Source organism: Sceloporus occidentalis, unplaced genomic scaffold (assembly GCF_023333645.1).
Source record: "Sceloporus occidentalis isolate IW3139 unplaced genomic scaffold, rSceOcc1.0.p SCAF_8, whole genome shotgun sequence".
NCBI classification, from domain to species: Eukaryota; Metazoa; Chordata; class Lepidosauria; order Squamata; family Phrynosomatidae; genus Sceloporus; species Sceloporus occidentalis.
Window position 1 is genome coordinate 7,901,900 of NW_028316988.1, and position 12,967 is coordinate 7,914,866.

Here is a 12,967-nt window from a genome sequence, read left to right on the forward strand (position 1 = left end):
TAGGGTGTTTTTTGTGTTTTGTCTCGTTTTATCTTGTTGTTTCTTTATATAGTGCGCCCGCATTATATGCGGGCGTGCTTTATGCGGTCTTGAGCATACACGCTAAAGCTGTGGGGAGTGCGCAGGGCGGAAGGGGTGGCGTGTCCCATTTAATTGAATGTGTGCGCGCACCCAATGCACCCTGTGTGCCGCCACGCCACTGCGCCGCCGTGCACGAGCCCCATTGTTTCCAATGGGGCTTGAGCATAGGCGGAATTCGTCTTAGGCAGGGGGGGTCTGGAAAGGATCCCTGCATAAGGCGAGGGCCGACTGTATATGTGTGTGTGATCAGAAGCCTTACCTTCCCCAACACAGTAGAGAGCCAGCATGGTAAAGTGGCTTGAGCGTTGGACTAGGAATCTGGAAACCAGGATTCAAATTCCTTTCCAGCCATGGAAACCCACAGGGTGACCTTAGGCAAGTCACACTCTCTCAGCCTCAGAAGAAGGCACTCTTGTGACATGTGTACAGCTGGATTAGGCCAGGTGTCGCATGAACCCTCTACAATACACTGACCACATGAAGTCCCCTCTACTTTCTCTTTTCATTGGTCTTATGGGCAAGCCAACCCTCAGGATATATGGTGGCACACCAGGTGGACTGTCTATGGAGGTACGGTAGCAATAGACATGATTCTGGGGACAGTGTCAATGTGGTGTGGGCTGTGTGAACAACTCTCTGCCGCCACACCAAGTTTGGCCCAGTGCATGCACCCACCTTTATGACCAATCTGGGTCCAGTTCTGTTGCGCAGTGCTCTGTGACAGGTCCTGGATTTGTGGCCAGCGCAAACAGGGCCTTCGTCTTGAAATAAGATCTACCTTCTCCCCTTTATTAAAGTGGAGCTTTATTAAACCTGACCTTTCACTCCTGGCGTTTCAATTTATGATGCTGTAGTGTGATGCACATCCATTGGAAAGTAGAACATCACACGCAGCTGGAAGAACACGAAGAGTACTTCCATGTTTCTTACTCCTTAAAAACGGCCCTTGTGCTCTCTTCCAACTCTTTTATTCCATGATTCTAATTTTAAAAAGGGATAAAGAAACATGGTGGTATCCTTTGCATGCTTTCAGCTGGGTGTGATGTCCTACTTTCCAGTGGATGTGATGGAGACACTTCCAATCTCCCCGAACCTCTGGAGGGACTAACTGGCAGGTTTGTTGTAGGACAAAGGGAAGAAATGACAAAATATTAAAAATGCAAATGGGAAAATGGCCTCCTGGTCAAGGCTGGATCCTTTCATGATCATTTAGCATGCCATTGTTATGCTGCTCAGCACACGACAAAGGCACAAGAAGGGGGATTTTAATTCATGCCGCGTAGTTGGAAAACAACAGCGACCAAAAAAAAATCCATGGGGCAGCCCCGCCTGGAATTTCCCTTTCAGCGAAACGGAGAGTGACAGAAAAGCAGCTCCTGCCGGCTTCTGTGTTGGAAGCCCCGAGCTTAGAAAAGTTACTTTTCTGAACAACAGGTCTCAGGATTCACTGCAGCACAGCCAGTGTCCATCATGACAGATTGGGAGAATGCTGAGAGATGCAGTCCAGAAAGAAGAAGTAAATTTTCAAAAGTTGAAGCAAGCTTTCTTAAAGAGTGGGTCATTTGGAATCTGCAAGCCCTCAATGGCACTTTGGATCCAGGACAGAGAACCTGAACTGGACAACTCCTATGAAAAAGAAATGATGGATGGATGGATGGATGGATAAAAAAAAGTTCACTTAGCAGAATTTTCCATAATTATTACTCTCCAGGTTTTTGTGGCAGCCATCATCTCCCCCTTCCCATCCCATAATTTTCTTGCATTTCAATAGGGCTGCATCTGCACTACAGTCATAATCCAGTTTGACACCACTTTAACTGCCATGGCTCCATGCTAAGGAATTCTGGGATTGGTAATTTTGTGAGCCTTCTCTGTTAGAGAGCTCTATACAAGCACCAAAACTCCATAGCATAAAGCCATGGCAGTGTCAAACTGGATTATTATTGCAGCGCAGGTGCAGCTTGGGTCTGAGACATGGTGGAGGACATCAAATGGTGGTCTGGCTGCCTCCACAATTCATGCCAGTAAAATCTGCAGTGACAGTAAAACCGAAGAACTTAGGATATTTGTGTGTGTGTGTTGATGTCACAACCAATGGTCCAAAAAGTGTGACAGAGTTTCTCCTCCCCCAGAAGAAATTCAGAGTAATGGTTCCCTGTAATCAGTCTTCATTTGGAGTTATCATTTGGAGTTATCTTCTACTTGAGGAACTGTCCAGTCCAACTTAAGTTTAAAGCCTGGAGGGACCTGCCATTCAGGAAGGCACATTCAAATCACTCCCAAAAGATGCCCCTCCGCCCCCAGAATCCATTTCAAAACCTCCAAAGAAGGAGAATCCACCATTCTCCAAAGCAGCGTCTTCCACTGTCGAACAGCTCTTACCATCAGGATGTTCTTCCCAATGTTTAGGTGGGATCTCTTCCTATAGTTTGCATCCATTGCTCTCTGTCCCAGTCTCTGGAACAGCAGGAAACAAGTTTCCTCCTTTTCCCATATGACATCCTTCCAAATATTTAAACAGGGTTATGATATCTCCTCTTAACCTTCCCTTCTCCAGGCTAAACATACCCAGCTCCCTAAGTTTCTACTCATAAGGCATGGTTTCCAGAATTATGTGGTGCCATTACATCTCTCGATCTAGACACTATAGTCTGTTGATGCAGCCTAGGATCATAGGGGCTTGTGCCTTAACACACAATAACACAACCCCAACGTTCAGAATATTTATTTGGCACCAAATGAGGAGGTACACAGAAGGAAGGACTGGCACAAGCATCATACAGGGGGAGGGTTTTGCCCAGATGCGCATTGCTCTGGCACAAGAGTCTTAGTGGGCATAGCATAGTATCAAGCACCAGGTGCAAAGGAGCTTTGGAAAGGAGATATTTTATACTCTGCTACATCTCATGCCCCCGATGGGAACAACAAGAAGCCACTAAAGACGCTGTCAGCATCAGGACCATTGTAAATGTTGTTGCTCCCATCTTTGGGGTCACGCTCTAGCCAAACCCGTTCCCCCTCCTCCAGCTTCAGGACACTGCCCCCTGAGTTGACTTGATGGATCCTTTGGCTGTTTTCATCGCAGAATGTAGCCACGATGTTCCCTTTGTGCATGAGGCGGAGGCACAAGTTGCCACTGGAAACCACCTGGAAGGTAAAGTAGTAGTACCCTGGGTCTTTGCAGGTGAACTCCCCTGTCTGTGCACTGTAGCGGTTGTCTTGGTTGGTGATGACGTTGTTAAAGACCACAGCGTTGACGTTTGGGGTTGGGTCTGGGTTGCTACGGACAGCCGAAAAGGCAGCTCGGGGCTGCTCCACAATGTTGCCAACTTGTCCCTTGATTCCTTTGCTTCCCGCTTCGCCGGGAGGACCCATGGGACCGTCTGGGCCTCGGTATCCCTGGTTCCCTGGCTTGCCTGGTGAGCCAGGTTCCCCCGGATCACCTTTGGGTCCCTGCACCCCGGTGCTCCTTCCGGCCATTCCTTGAAAGAGAGCAGAGAAAGAGAGGGAATTAATTGCCTCAACTGTGAAGAAGAAACCAACTCTTCTGTGAAGAAGAAGCCACTCTATTCTGCTTTGGTCAGGCCCCACCTGGAATATTGTGTCCAGTTCTGGGCACCACAATTGAAAAAGGATGTTGAGAAACTGGAGTGTGTCCAAAGGAGGACAACTAAAATGGTGAAGGGTCTGGAAACCATGCCCTATGAGGAACATATTAGGGAGCTGGGGATGTTTAGCGTGGAGAAGAGAAGGTTAAGAGGTGATATGATAGCCCTGTTTAAATACTTGAAGGGATGTCATATTGAGGAGGGAGCAAACTTGTTTTCTGCTGCTCCAGAAAACAGGGCCCAGAACAATGGATGTAAGCTCCAGGAAAACAGATTCCAGCTCAACATTAGGAGGAACCTCCTGACAGTAAGAGCTGTTAGACAGTGGAAGACACTCCCTTGGAGTGTAGTGGAGTCTCCTTCCTTGGAGGTCTTTAAACAGAGGCTGGATGGCCATCTGTTGGGGATGCTTTGGTTGTGATTTCCTGCATTGCAGAATGGGGTTGGACTGGATGGGCCTTGGGGTCTCTTCCAACTCTACGATTCTATAAGAACACTTATCTATTCTTGGTCTTGGACCTGCTCACTTCTCACTCCAAATTAGGTGTGGAGCAATCACATGTTGCGCACACTTTTTCTAAATATTTTAAGCCTATTCCCTGACTGTTTAGATGGATCTACATCTTTGGTAGTGTTTAATTCTGTCTGCAGACAGTGTTGAACAAAACTCCAATGGCCAGTCCATGAAGCTTCTGCACATTGAATGGAGAAGGTGGCTCTGATACACCCTCTTCAGCCACCATGTTGTCCTTTGCTTTGGGTAATACATATCCCAAGCAGACCCCCTCTGTCTACAGAAAGGAAACAAAAACTACATACCTCTTCCTGCCACCCCACAAAGTAAGGACCTTCTTGCACTACAGAGCTTGGAAAACTTACTGTCTTGGACTTGTTGTTGTTGTTTACTGCTCTCAGGTCAATCTCAACTCATGGAGACCCTGTGGATGAGACATATCCAAGACCCCCTGTCCTCCACTGGTCTTCTAAGGTCCTACAGGCTCAGGCTGATGGCCTCTTCCTCAAGAAGAAGTCCTCTTCTGAACTACAACTCTTATAAAGCCACAGCTATCATCGTGGCCAGTGACCAGGGTCCAACTCCATCCAAAACGTTTCCAAGCAATGCATCTCAGCATGGAGTTGTCCAATGACCTCTTACCTGGCTCGCCGATATCTCCTTTCTGTCCTGGTCGTCCATCTCGGCCTGGAGCCCCAGGATGTCCATCTCTGCCATTAGGTGCTTGGCATATGCTTCCCTGAGGGGCTGCAACATCCAGGATCAGGGCCAGCAAACAAGTGGCCAGCCAAACTCTGCTCCTCATTTTGCCTGTATGGAAGCCACCACAGAACTGCATGAGCGTTTAGGCATCCTATGATTGTGTTGAGAGCCAGCATGGTGTAGTGGTTTGAGTGTTGGACTAAGGCACTGGGGGACCAGAATTCAAATCCCAACTCAGCCATGTAAACCCACTGGGTGGACCTTGGGCACAAGTCACACTTTCTCAGCCTCAGGGGAAGGCAATAGCAACCCCCCTCTAAAAAAAGCTTGCCAAGAAACCCCTATAATAGGTTCGCCTTGGGGTCACCATAAGTCAGAAATGACTTGAAGGCACACAGCAACAACATAATTGTGTAGAGCAAGGCCAATATCCTACAATAGTGTGTGTTCCATGTGCACAATTTTGCATCCTCCCTGCTATATAATATATTGATGGAGAAGGGAAGGTGGAGATGATTTAGACCATGGAGAAACAGTCTTGGCTCAGTGGGGAGAAAAATGGGGACACAGCCTCATGTGGAATTGTAGAATCACAGCATCATAAAGTTGGAAGGAAGAGACCTCAAGGGCCATCCAGTCCAACCTCCTACCATGCAGGAACTCACAATCAAAGCACCCTCGACAGAAGGCCATCTCTTTGTCTATGGTCTGAATTACCTCCCTTTCCTGTCCTAGGAAAACAGAGTTACCATAAAACATAAAATGAAGAAACAAGAAACAAGGATACTTACTGATATTTAGAATATATAATGTGAAAGAGACTGAAGTTCCCTATTCTGCTGGTGAATCCTTGAGGAAATAAATGACAAGATCAATGGCTGCCTATCAAAGGAAAAGGGTCTGAATTCTTTAAGGAGGTCTCTAAACAAAGGTTGGATGGTCATCTGTCGAGGGTGTTTTGATTGTGTATTCCTGCATGGCAGCAGGTTGGATTGGATGGCCCTGGGGTCCCTTCCAACTCTAAGATCCAAGTATTCTCAGGGAGGTCCATCAATGCAAGATGTGGACATTAAACCCTTCGGCTAACCCTACCCCTAATCCTGACCATGATGCCAAACCTACTGCGAAACCTCATTACATCGGCATTATAGAAGGGTCAGAAAATACCTTGACCTCTCCCAATGTATTTCTTATGCATGAGGGTTATTTTGCACTGTGGGCAAACCAGCGCATGGGTTGGTCTTGGAGGACTGAAGATAGGATCAGTTGAAGTCCTTGCAAGAAATAAAAGGAGAAAAGGTTGCTTACCGCTTTGAAAGAGCCCTCCACCAAGTTCTTTGGGAAGGAAGAAATGTTTCTTTTCGGCCCCACGGATAAAGGAAGTGGAAGGATGAAGGGAGAGAGCAGTTAGTTTTGGCTGAATCAGAGAAAATGTAGTTTCCCTTCCCTTTTTTCGGATTGCTTCCCCTCGCTCTATAAGCTCAACCCAGTCTGTCCAGTGAAATAGCTTCAGCACCCTTTTCAGTACTGTATATCTTTCTATGGCTGCATCTGCACTGCAGAAATAGTGCAGTTTGACACCACTCAACCCCCCAAGGTACAGCTCGTCGTTGTTGTTGTGTACCTTCAAGCCATTTCCAACCTATAGTGACCCTAATGGCAAACCTATTCTGCAATTTTCTTGGCAAGTTTCTTCAGAAGGGGGTTGCTATTCCCCTCCTCTGAGTCTGAGAGAGTGTGACTTGGCGAAGTTCACCCGGCCAGTTTATATGACTGAGCCGGGCTTTTCCTAAATCCCTCTGATCACTGTGGGAGGGCTGGAAAACCAGCAAACACAACCTCAGTGGCGCTGCATGTGCAAGTCTGCCTCTGCAACCTACAACTGGATACAGATGTTCTGCATGAAATCACTTCCATAGAACTTGCATAGGATGCCAAAAGGACTCCAACCAAGGAGAAAGAGTAACCATCAGCCATGCAACCGAACAAGAAGTCTTGAGGACATTATGTGAGTGACAATTTCCTAATGTCACTGACCATTTGTAGGCCTCCATTCACTGAGTTCTGGATGTTTAGAGAGAGATGCAGTAATGCCTCATGGTTAGAGTGATGGATTGCATAGTTGCTACAGCGCAATGGTTTTCCCAGCTTCTGCAATCTCCACCAAGAGCTATATGGAAGGAACTTGCCTGTTAAAAGAGGAACGATGTGGTAGGGAATGGCTTGGTGTGTAGCCCCTATGCTCGATTTTATGCACTGAATGCTGACACAACAGTTTGCTCCAGCTCCGATTGCACAAATTGGCTGCCCAGGAGTGAACACGCCGTGCGCACTGTGTGACTTTATATATTGTGTCTGAGAAAGGAACAACCACAAGATGGTGCCATTGCATAAATCAAATGCATTGATGTCCCGGGCAACCGGTGAATGGTTTTCTTTTGAATGGAGTCACACAACGTAAGGTAGACTTTTGAGGTCGGAGACAGCGACTTATGTGGCTTGCCCTTTGAAACCCCATCCCTTCTCCGAGAGACTCTGCTGCAACTGCCGCTTTGTTTGTGGTTGTTGCCAATTGACCTGTTTTACACGAAACCAAGATGCCCCCCTCCCAAAAAAACATGGGCAGAAATACTGCTTTTCTCCCACAGTCGGGAGAAAACTGTGAAAATTATTCATCGACTCCCTGCAAAGACAAAATAATTGAAGATTTGCATCTCTCTAGTGGCATGGAAAGCTGACTTTCCAAATGATTTCAACATGCAAGTCTCATGTATGTGTTAAAAAGCACATGACACATGCATATCAATCTATAATCTACAAACCCAGCACTAACTTTTGAATTCACTGACCTGGAAGAAGTGCAGCCACAAGGAAACAGCATCCCATCCTTGATGGACTCCTAAAATGGATGCCATGGCTAATGGTAAGAAAAGCCACTGGGCAATCAAAAACCAATGCACTTGTTCTGTCTGGTAGTACACTGAAATAGATTGTAGATATCTGGAGATATAGCTTCTACTTGCCACATATTTTGTGCAGTGCAGTGAGACAATACACTTGCAGTCTAACTAGGTAAGAAAACTCATTTTTAAAAAATGTATGCAAAGATAAAATTATCTAGGGTTGTGTCTGCATGGGCCAGAATATTCTGAGGGCATTTGCACAGTTATCTTGTGCTCCAGTTCTTCCAGAGCCCTCAGGAGCAATGGTGGGCAGCTGTTGGCATGTACATCTCACTGTGCCATTCACCACCACCATCATGAGGATGACAATGAGGCACCCAGCCTTGATCACACAGCTGGGTATCTTGTTATGACTTCAGAGAATGCAACTTGTGGTGGCAGGTAGCACAATGTTCACACATGTGAACAGTCGCCCAACATAGCTCCAGAGAGCTCTGGAAGAACTGGAGCAAAAGGTAACTTAAAAAAAAATGTAAGCAGGTATACAGCGGGTTCGGTGCTGAACTTTCCAGATGCTGTCTGGAAATGTTGTCTGGATAGATAGCACCAGAACTGAGGATTGTGTCCTGTGCCATCTGGACTATCCACTATGATGAAGTCTGGACAGTTTGCACCATAACTGAAGATTGTGCCCTGTGCCATTCGGACTACCCACTATGATGAAGACTGTGCACCAGGATTGTGCCCTCTGCCATCTGGACTACCACTATGATGAAGTCTGGACAGTTTGCACCAGAACTGAGGATTGTGCCCTGTGCCATCCAGACTAACCACTATGATGAAGTCCGGACAATTTGCACCAGGATTGTACCCTCTGCCACCTGGACTACTCACTATGAAGTCTGGACAGTTTGCACCAGAACTAAGGGTTGTGTTCTGTGCCATAGAGACTACCCGCTATGTTGAAGTTTGGACAGTTTGCACCAGAACTGAGGACTGTGCTGTGTGCCATCTGGCCTACCCACTATGATGAAGTCTGGGCAGTTTGTGCCCTAGGCTATCTGGACTATCCTCCATGATTATGTCTGGACATTTTGCACCAGATGTTGTCTTGACAGTTTGCCATCCCGACTACCCGCCTGAAAGAAGGAGGGAAGACGTGGCGTTTGGCCCATACAGACACTCCCTAGGTTTCCGGGTTGCCACTCTCTGCTTTTGCCCTTGCCTTTTAGTGATCCACCAAGATCCGCATGCCATTTAGCTATTCCAAACATGTAAACAATGTAGATCGAATCATTAAGACGCGGGGTATTAAAAATTTATCATTTTCTGCTGGCAATGGCAGGCTGATTTGAAATTCCTTGGTTTCCGTGTCCCATTTCCAATTAGATTAAAGATGCTTTTTAAGTCATAAAGTCCCCTCTCCCTCTTGTTTCTCCTTCACGCTCTCTCCTCCTTCCTCCGCGTTCATGTCTGCGTTTGGGGCTTTGGTGCCAACGCCAGGCTCGGAGTCGTCCCTCAGTTCTCAATATGTTTGTCTCCCTTTGATTCCCTGTCTCTTCATCTCTGTTTACTGGGTATCATCCGCACTGTCTCACAGCCAACACAGATTCGCCTTTCAAGTGCCAGCTCCTTGCCTTTGTTACTCTTGTACCTCCTTTGTGTTCGCCTCTCCCTTCTTTTCTTCACTTGTGCAGGAAAAAGACAGAAATAACATGGCAACACCAAGTTGCTGAGAAACAACAGCAATGCAAACAAAATAGGCAGAGCCAAAACTAGTCTCGAATGATATTATTCTGGGCAGATAGAGATACCATGGGATTGCAAGCGATGTGATTCTTTGCTAGTTTTGATTTATAGGTGCAACAAGTCATCTTAGCAAATTTCTTCCTTTGCAAGAATAGGGTTTTTTGGTACAGTTTGTGAAAACTAATTGTAGCTTGGGACTTCTGTTGCACAAAAATTGCATGTGCAACACCACATGCAATAAAATGGACCTTTCCACCGAGAAGGTTATATTCATGTGCAGGCATTGCTATTAACCCATCAGAAAAGCATGTTAGGCTATTAACTTATTCAATTAAAACTTTCTAATTTGAACAATGTTATTTGAACAACGGTCCTTGTGGTTCTTTCCGATTCTGAAAGTATATGATCCTGTGATTCCATGAAATACCGTTTTTCATCCCAAAACCAGGAGTGATCTTCCAGTTGCCTCCTGTTTTGTTTCCTGTGCATCAAAAATGCTGTAATTCGGGATTTATTCTACACAAAAGTCACACATGGTTGACATGCACAGGAAGCAACATTTTCCTGCTCTTTTCCAGGCAAGACAAACAAGCAAAAAGCATGGACTTTGTGCAGAATAAGTCCTGAATTGCAAATGGGCTTTAGAAATTGGGTAGTCTGCAAAGCCTTTCGAGCAGCGGAGAGAAAATGGCTAAAATTGCCCATTGATTCCTTCTAGAAGAGACCCAATGATGCATTATACCCCGAGTTTGAAGACGTTTTGGTATCATATGAATTACATTGCAAGTTACATTCAGGTGTGTGTTCAGTTTTGCAAGGTGAAAAACGAGGATAGGATTCCGTTGGTGCACTGAAATAGCAATTGTATATTTTCAAGGAGCACAAAGTGGTGGAAAGGGGTGGCGGATGAAACCTCCTCTCTCTAAGCATCCGCTTTCTCCAGTGTCTTCCTTCCTTCGCAGCGTTTGTGCCCAGAGCCTTTTGCCTCCTGCCTTTGCCACCTGCGCAGCTGTAATCCCATCAGCATAATGTGCCAGCGGGATTTTAGACCGCATAGCCGCTCACTGAATTTCTCCATCGTCCCAAACAATGGCAGATAATGCCTCGTAAGGACACAATCTTCCTTGCAAATTTTGGAAACGGACCCACTTGAATGTTTCAGAGACTGATTGGTGTTATAACAAGCAAGGCTGATTCCAACGGAGGATGCACAAACACATAAGCACACGCATACACACACTGCTACGCTTTTCAATGGCTTCAGGGAGCACATTTGTTCAATGAGTTTGGAGGGGAGATGCTACAAACAGAAGTGAAGGGGGCTTTTTCTAGCGATGCCAAAAAAATGAGTGGTGCAAAAATGACCAGATCGGCTGGCAGCCGATTTTAAAATACACTTGGTCTTCCTCATCCACTGGGGTTCGGGGCACAGGACTCCCATGAAAGTGGAAGAACTGCAACACCTCTCTAGGAATCTATGGGTTCTCCAGCACAATTCTTCGGTCGACATCTTCCAAGTGTTGACCACAGAATTGCGTTGGAGGACCTACAAATGCCTAGAGAAGTGTTCCCTCTAGGAATCTGTAGATCCTCCAGCATGACTCTGTAGTCACCACCTGCCAGATGTTGAGCATAGAATTGCACTGGAGGACCTACAAATGCCTAGAGAAGTGTTTCCTCTACGTATCTCTGGGTCCTCTAGTGCGCCTTTTGACAGACATTGAACAAAGAGTCTGGGATTTCAGCATCTCACTTGAGTTCTGGGATTGCGGAAACAGTTGTTGCGATTCCCTTTTGCACAAAGGGACCAGATATGGAAGATACGCGCTGGGTTGCACAAGGCCACTATTCAGCAGAAGGATCATGTGTTGCAATGACTATTTAACTATGGGTGTGCTGGTTTGCACAATGCAAGTATGATATGTTGTCATTGTGTGCCTTCAAGTTGTTTCTGACTTATGGTGACCCTAAAACGAGGGTTTTCTGTGGGTGAGAGTGTGTGACTCCCATGGCTGAGCGGAGATTTTAACCCTGGTCTCCGGAGTCATAGACCAGCTATGGATACCCTAAGACCAACCTATTGTGACGTTTTCTGAGGCTGACAGATTCTCCCAAGCTCATCCAATGGGTTTCCATGGCAGAGCAAGGAAGTGAACATTGATCTCCAGAGTCATGGGCTCCTGGCCTGTCTGATCAGTCCCTAACTGAACAAAATACATTGTGGCATAAGCTTTCCTTGACTTGGTCTACTTCCTAAGATGCATGGGAGCAGACCAAGTCTATGAAAGCTTCTGCTGTAACGTCTTTCGCTCGCATAGTCTCAAAGATGCCACAAGATCCCTTGGCATGCGGATATTTGAGTAGAACGTAGCTGTGTCTCTGAATTTTGCCATCTCTGATCATTCTTGGCCACATCTCAGTTTTCATCTGTGCAACGTTGGAGGCCATGCCAACATGCAAGATGTGGTTTTGCCATTAGTATTGTGCCTGACTTTATAATCCACCTTGCTCCCCTCTGCTCTTTCCTTTTCGTTCATCCTCGAATCTCTTGCATTTTTCCTCCAGCAGAGGGAATCATCTCCCCGATGGAGCCAAACTGAAGCACTTCATCTCTCCTCCTTCCTCCCCTACCTTTCCTTTTACTTCATCCAAGGGAGATTTTTCTCCTTGTGGATTCCCCGCAGGATTCCATAATGGAGAAATCGTTAGATTCAGATTAAAATATCCTCAAAGAGGGGCTTTGTGCGCAAAAGCCTGGCCTCTGACCTCCCCACGAAGCGCATTACTGCTTCATAATTAGCTGCAATCCTGTGCGGCTAATGCAAAGTTTTTGTGGATGGAAAGGAGTTGAAGGGGGGAAGGAGAGGCTTATATTCAAGGCAAGAAATTAATGGACATCCTCCTTGCAGCTGCTTTGGAGAACCCTCTTATTAGAAAGCAGAGAAAGGATATTTCCGGAAAACTCTCCAATCCTTCCCATTCCTGGTCATCTCTATCAGTTTCAAGCCTCCTTCTTGTTCTTCTCTCTGGTCTCTTAGGACCTGGAGAGTCTGTGGTCTCATGTAGTCAATGGGGGGCTTTGAAAATGGGGTTTGTTCTGACTTTGGGTCCCATGCCAGATGCTTGGCAGGAAAAAGAAAAACATGCGCAAAAGGAACCAAATGCAATTTTCACTTTAAAGCGGATTCGGATTTTAACTTACCATGGCAGTAGTCGTATTGGCTGCTCTTTAGGAAAGCTTGCCTTTCTACATGGGAGTTCTACAACTCCCATCACCCCTCATCAGCATGATCAGCATGATGGGACTTGCACTGTAAGAAGACATTAGAAACAGAGATGCAAGATTCTTTGGGTTAGCATATGAGAAGCCACGTCAAGGGTTTCTGTTTAGCCTTCAACTGGATGTATAC

The 12,967-nt window shown here is 46.2% G+C and overlaps 1 protein-coding gene across 1 annotated transcript; it reads right to left on the reverse strand.

Moving 5' to 3' along the window:
* Window positions 1–2,791: 2,791 nt before the first annotated feature.
* Window positions 2,792–6,272, reverse strand: C1QA (complement C1q A chain). Its single transcript, XM_089536931.1, has 3 exons — window positions 6,214–6,272; window positions 4,846–5,013; window positions 2,792–3,563 (listed from the first exon to the last, which is right to left on the reverse strand). The coding sequence occupies exons 2-3, from the start codon at window positions 5,006–5,008 to the stop codon at window positions 2,986–2,988; spliced, it is 741 nt and encodes a 246-aa protein (XP_089393057.1). The 5' UTR covers window positions 5,009–5,013; window positions 6,214–6,272; the 3' UTR covers window positions 2,792–2,985.
* Window positions 6,273–12,967: the final 6,695 nt, after the last annotated feature.